Source organism: Rhamphochromis sp. 'chilingali' (assembly GCF_963969265.1).
Source record: "Rhamphochromis sp. 'chilingali' genome assembly, chromosome: 7".
In the NCBI taxonomy this organism is placed as follows: domain Eukaryota; kingdom Metazoa; phylum Chordata; class Actinopteri; order Cichliformes; family Cichlidae; genus Rhamphochromis; species Rhamphochromis sp. 'chilingali'.
In genome coordinates this window covers 23,918,626-23,925,088 of record NC_137934.1, presented here as the reverse complement: position 1 = coordinate 23,925,088, position 6,463 = coordinate 23,918,626, and the positions used below count along the sequence as shown (strand labels likewise).

The window sequence follows — 6,463 nt, the reverse complement described above, 5'->3', positions numbered from 1 at the left end:
CTGTCATTTATCTCCATAGTAACCATCTCAGTATTTATTATATAATATTTATTTAATGACGCTTTGAATCTCCAAAAATTCAGTGATTAAAAAGCCAAGAAGCTGGATGTAATTCAGCCAAAGACTCTATGTGGAGCACTTTTATTCCACAACAGTATTGCCATGACAAGAAAAAGAAATCAGAAAAGAAAAAACAAATTAGTGACTGATGGAAAGAGCAGACTGAACACACAGTTCAGGAGGACAGGGCCGTGTCTTATTTGCAGCGTGGGCCACCAGAATACCCAGAAATCATAAATACATCATCGATGAACGACAGCAAAGGTTGTCGGAAATGACTGAAAGGGAAGGGTTTAGTTTATGATTCACAATACAGCAAGGACACGTGTGAGTGTGGGAGCACTGTCACGGGCAGGAACTCCTCACAGAGGGCAGGAAGTGTTTCCATCACAGAAATTGAACCCGCAGAGCAGGAGGAGCAGAGAGATCCTGGAGCACGTCCACACACTGCTGTTCTACTGAGGATAATACCGCATAGAGAATAACCGTGGAACACTGAACAGTAGGTGGCAGTAATGCGCGTGCAGCCTGTTGAGCGTAGAAGAAAAAGAAGCCGAAGAAGACTCTTTTCTTCGGCTTCTTTTTCTAATCTTACATTAGACAGCCAGTGAAACGCGGCGTTAAAGAGTGAGATTTGCCGTTTTTGGTCGTTTGTGGAGTCATGAGTCGCAGTTACAATGATGAGCTGCAGTTTCTGGATAAAATCTCCTCCACCTCCTGGAGAATCAAAAAGGGCTTCGTCCCCAACATGCAGGTACGAGCTAACAGATAACAGCTCACAGCTAGCTGGTAACGTGGCTGGGCTGACAGCTGCAGGTGACTTGATTAAACACAGGTGTCCACGGCATGAGAGGAGAACATCAGAGACAGTAGAACACAGGAGCTGATGGAACCCCCGAGAAATGCCGAATAAGCACGAGGCTAAAAATGATTCTGAACAGCAGCACAAACTTAAAAACGCTTAAAATGATTTACGAAAGTTTTAAGTGTATCTGTTCTGCTCCACCCGCGGGTGGACGCTGGGAGGAGGTGACTCTGCTCCATTTTAGTTTATTTTCAGTTGGTTTCATTGTCTCACAGAAGAAAGATTCAGAATAATCATTAAAGCGAAGCAGGGACGCTCCTTAAAAGCTTTTATTTCCTCTGCTGTCACCTCTTGACTCCTCCTCCTTTTCCTCTTTAGGTGGAAGGAGTTTTCTACGTGAACGAGTCTCTGGAGAAGCTTATGTTCGAGGAGCTTCGTAATGCCTGCCGAGGAGGAGGTTGGTGACCTTTGAACCCCTCTGAGAGCCCCCTCTACCTGACCTCCACCCTCCTCATTTCTCTCTGTTCCTCCTCCTCAGGTGTGGGCGGGTTCCTTCCAGCCATGAAACAGATTGGGAATGTGGCGGCGCTGCCGGGGATTGTGAACGTGAGTGTTGCCGTTCTGTATGTGTCCACAGTAAATGTTTTGCTTCGTACTCAGGGTGTCTCTGATTGGTCGGCAGAAATCCATCGGCCTGCCAGATGTCCACTCTGGGTACGGATTTGCTATCGGGAACATGGCAGCCTTTGACATGGACAACCCCAATTCCGTGGTGTCTCCAGGTAGGAAGTACTATGATAAAACATAAGCAGGGTCCTCTAAAACCTGATGAAAAATGAATGGAGTTTGGTGGGAAGCTATGTGCAGGAAGTAAAAAAATCTTCCAACCTGTGGATTTCCCTGCTGTGGTCACCCGTCATGAAACTTACTCTGTGACCCACCCTGTTAAAACAGTACTTCCCATGTGCCCTCCAGGTGGCGTGGGCTTCGACATAAACTGCGGTGTCCGCCTGCTGAGGACAAACCTGGACGAGGGCGATGTCCAGCCGGTGAAGGAGCAGCTCGCTCAGTCACTGTTCGACCACATCCCTGTGGGAGTCGGCTCCAAAGGCGTCATCCCGATGGGCGCCAAGTAAGTAGAACAGAACAGACCTGCCTCTCCTCACCTGTGTGTCACCTGACTAATGCATGTGTCACCAGGGACCTGGAGGAGGCGCTGGAAATGGGCATGGACTGGTCTCTAAGGGAGGGCTACGCCTGGGCCGAGGATAAGGAGCACTGCGAAGAGTACGGGCGCATGCTGCAGGCCGACCCCAACAAGGTGTCCTCCAAGGCCAAGAAGAGAGGCCTGCCGCAGGTAGCCCTGCAGCTCACACCTGTGTTCACACCTGCAACCCTCTGCTGGTGTCTAAAGCTGTGTGTGTGTGTGTGTGTGTGTGTGTGTGTGTGTGTGTGTGTGTGTGTGTGTGTGTGTGTTGCAGCTTGGCACTTTGGGAGCAGGAAACCACTATGCTGAGATCCAGGTGGTGGATGAGATCTACAACGACTACGCCGCCAAGAAGATGGGCATTGACCACAAAGGCCAGGTGTGTGTGATGATCCACAGCGGCAGCCGAGGCCTCGGGCATCAGGTCGCCACAGGTACGAGTGCCGCCGAAATGGATCGCCGAATATTGCAAACCTTCACTTCTGCCTTTTAAATTATCAACGAAAACACCTGGTGATATTTACAGATGCTCTGGTTGCCATGGAGAAGGCGATGAAGCGTGACAAAATCACGGTGAACGATCGACAGCTGGCCTGCGCTCAAATCAACTCTCCTGAGGGGCAGGATTACCTGAAAGGCATGGCAGCCGCAGGAAACTACGCCTGGGTCAACCGCTCCTCCATGACCTTCCTCACCAGACAGGTACGCTCACCTGAGCCGCTCTCGGGTCATAAACGCACCGCTGCACCCGCCCTAACAAGAGAAGTGACCTCACATGGTGCTTAAAGCGCAGCTCTTCTCATGAAGAAGTGAGTTCCATGATCAGGAGGATGAACCCACTCTGTTCCACTCCGAGTCGGGGATTCGACGAATGCACTTAAACGCACCACAAATAATATAAAAATACAACTGTAAAAATCATTAATGTGATAGAAAATTCAATTTCTGCTTCTGTTCATTTGTTTTTTATTTTCGTTACATTTTTTATTAATTTTTTTAATCTTTTAACTTTTATTTAATTCATAATTTTTGTGTATTTCTTTTGTTTTCATTTCATTTATAGGATATTCTGTAATTTGAACTTCCGGCATCGGATTGCTGTGGAGTCTAATAATGTCCCGATTCTGCTATGATCGTTATGGGGAGAGGGTTTGGGTGAGCGGAGTCTGTAAAAGCAGTTTTCGTGTCTTTCAGGCCTTCTCCAAAGTGTTCGGTACGACGCCGGATGACCTTGACATGCACGTCATCTACGACGTCTCTCACAACATCGCCAAAGTGGAGGAGCACATTGTGGACGGGAAGCAGAGGACGCTGCTCGTTCACCGCAAAGGATCCACGCGAGCCTTCCCCCCTCACCACCCCCTCATCCCCGTCGACTACCAGGTAAGAGCGCGTCATGTTCGTCTGTTTACTCGCCATCATGATGTGAGTCTTGCCTGAACTCGCTGCCATTCCCAGCTCACAGGTCAGCCGGTGCTCATCGGTGGGACGATGGGGACCTGCAGCTACGTCCTGACGGGGACCGAGCAGGGCATGATGGAGACGTTTGGGACCACCTGCCATGGAGCGGTACGAGTCTGAGCGCCCTTCGCGCTGTCACATGGTCAACCTTGGTTCGTTTCATGTCTTTAAGCAACTTCCTGTCTGTTTCAGGGCCGAGCGCTCTCTCGAGCAAAGTCACGCAGGAACCTGGACTTCCAGGACGTCCTGGACAAACTGGCCGACATGGGCATTGCCATCCGGGTGGCGTCGCCCAAACTGGTGATGGAGGAGGTGAGGGGGAGGAGTCAGGGTGGGTTTTTATGCACTTTAAGCTGTTTTCTGTTTGACTTTTTTTTTTTTTTTTTTTTTGTTAAGGCTCCTGAATCATACAAAAACGTGACAGACGTGGTGAACACGTGTCACGAGGCTGGCATCAGCAAGAAGGCAATCAAACTGAGGCCGATCGCTGTCATCAAAGGATGAAGCTGAACCACAGAAATGACTCATGGGCGAAAGACGATAAACACGACTTTTCTGTTTGGAGAGAATTTACGTTAAAGAAGGATTTAAAAAGAAAAAAAAAAAAAAAGACATTCTGTTTTTGTTTGGTTGCCAAGAAAACCAGATCGCACTGCAGTGGAGGTCAGAGGTCACCTCTCAGGACTGAAGTGGCCGCTGTAGTTTCCAGTTTCTGCTTCATGAGCTCTCTGAGACACGTCCTCAGAAATGAGCGGCTGCACTTCTTGCAGATCAAAAAACGAGCCGCTGCGGCTGAAAATTTTCTCCGCTCAGCATGAAGTGAGTCCCAGAAGAAAAGCTGGATCTGAATCCTTTGAGATAAATGCAGAAATCTGCTTTCATTTCAGTGTGCTCACACTACTGCAATAAAAATCGAATTCATGCCTTAAATGTGCGTAATAACGAAGACTGTCTGAGAAAACGTAAACATGTTTAATTTCTGTTTAGTTTCCAAAAAAGACTTCAATAAAGAACCAAGTGTGCAGTGAACGGGTTCAGTCTTTGTTTTCCACTGCCGCTGAGAATACAAACACCTGTGAAGTGTTTGGTCCACAGTGAGAAAAAAAGATTTTATAAAATGAAAACAGATGTGCTGTGGATGAATGATGTTCTCCTGTTTTAGGACGTAAATGTCAGAGCTGTGAGTTTAGCTTCTTCTCAAGAAGCAAAATTGAAAGAATTCGTGATTTTCTCATATTTTATTCCATTACATCTCAGGATCCACCTCTGGGAACGTTTCCGGACACGTTAACCAAATAAAAGCAGTCACATGATCTCTGTAGAGGAGGTAAAGTCAAAGTCACTGTCCTAATCCCACATGTAGGCTCAGAGATTTAATCTCACATTACGACTAGAGATGGCACGATACCACTTTTTTATGTCCGATACCGATACCGATATCATAAATTTGGATATCTGCCGATACCGATATGAATCCGATATAGTGTTTTTTAATCAACAAAACTGTTTTTTAAATATCTTGCTGCATTTTGTATAAGTTCATACTCAAGTTTAAAACAACAACTACACTAAAGCTATTCTGTTATATCTGTATGCAAAAAAAAAATATTTCATAGTTCAGCAATACTGATCAATCTAACTTAAACCTACACCATCCTCCCTATTCTGGTATTTTAAAGAGTACTTAGCATAAATATTAAGCAACCTAACTAATAGGGTTCCAACTCCCAGCAACAACAAAAATAAAAAAATGGGGAACCACCCCTCACGCTCCACCTCATGATGCTTAATCGACGTAATCAACCTTAATTTGATGCAGTGTGAAAAAAAAAATGCACAGAAATCAATTATTTTTCAAGAAATATTAAATAGATTCAACATCTTTCTTCAACAAAATTGCAGACTTCACAGATGGTACCTTCCCAAAGGAAAAAGTACTATAGCTTACTAGGGTATATTAGACTTAACAGTTACTATATGCAGTAATGGACTTCTATACATTTTACATCAGATTAAAACTTTGGGTGTAAGATTCAGATAAATATTAAATAATTAAAAGCGAGACATTTTAAATGAGAATAAGAAAGAAAAGTATGTCTTTGTGCCCCCTTTTCCCTGTTAATTCCCTATCGGCCCCCCTGGCTAAACTTTTCTAGATCCGCCCCTGCACAGTTACCAGCGTCAGCTAAAGATCCTGGAGTAGAAAGTAATATTAAATACATTCTAACAACAGCTGATCAAGCTTAAATGTGCTGCTGTTGTTCAGCCGCTGGTTTCCTCTTTCTGGTGCAAAGTGGGCCAAAAGCAAACAAGAGACACGGACTCGCAACAGAAAAGCCGATCAGCTGATCATTAAGCAGTTTCATGATTGAAGTAGCAGCCGGAGAGGCAATCGCTTGTTAAGCTTAACGCAGGAATGCTTTACAAACATTCAGAGATGGACTTACACACTTGCTTTACTTCTCTCGGGGATAACTTTGTCGGAGATGAAATGCCGGGTTGCTAGCGAAGCTCCAAATGCTATCCAGACCACCGACAGGTCCTGCATGCCACAGCTGCTCTATCACGTGATGCATACTGCTCCGACTGCTAACGTTCTGAGGTGAGTTACGGCGTGTTGCAAGTTTTGTGAGGTGCTTTCGTGATATTTAATGGATCGGATTACATTTTTTATTTTTCTCCGATATCCGATCCAGTAATTTAGGTCAGTATCGGACCGATACCGATACGTAATATCGGATCGGTCCATCTCTAATTACGACAGCAAACAAAAAATTAAAGGAAATAATTTGCGTGGTTCAACAGGGTTAAAATAAAAACGTTATTACAGAACCTGAGACTGACTTTACTGAATGATATTTGCAGTTTCCTTCAAACATTTACATAAATTGAAGTTTACAAACTTGTCTAACATATTTAAGTCTTTATGA

The 6,463-nt window shown here is 45.2% G+C and overlaps 1 protein-coding gene across 1 annotated transcript; it reads left to right on the top strand.

The window, feature by feature from the left end:
- Positions 1-610: 610 nt before the first annotated feature.
- On the top strand, positions 611-4,562 carry rtcb (RNA 2',3'-cyclic phosphate and 5'-OH ligase). The gene is made up of 12 exons (XM_080886084.1): positions 611-814; positions 1,244-1,322; positions 1,404-1,471; positions 1,548-1,647; positions 1,841-1,997; positions 2,066-2,222; positions 2,347-2,506; positions 2,599-2,774; positions 3,267-3,455; positions 3,531-3,641; positions 3,726-3,845; positions 3,930-4,562. The coding sequence occupies exons 1-12, from the start codon at positions 722-724 to the stop codon at positions 4,035-4,037; spliced, it is 1,518 nt and encodes a 505-aa protein (XP_080742210.1). The 5' UTR covers positions 611-721; the 3' UTR covers positions 4,038-4,562.
- The last annotated feature ends 1,901 nt before the right edge of the window (positions 4,563-6,463 follow it).

Excerpts from the sequence above, each read along its gene's own strand:
- rtcb (XM_080886084.1), top strand. The coding sequence starts at position 722 with ATGAGTCGCAGTTACAATGATGAGCTGCAGTTTCTGGATAAAATCTCC. Across the intron at positions 3,642-3,725 it reads GGACCACCTGCCATGGAGCG|GGCCGAGCGCTCTCTCGAGC; the intron begins GTACGAGTCTGA and ends TGTCTGTTTCAG. Across the intron at positions 3,846-3,929 it reads CCAAACTGGTGATGGAGGAG|GCTCCTGAATCATACAAAAA; the intron begins GTGAGGGGGAGG and ends TTTTTTGTTAAG.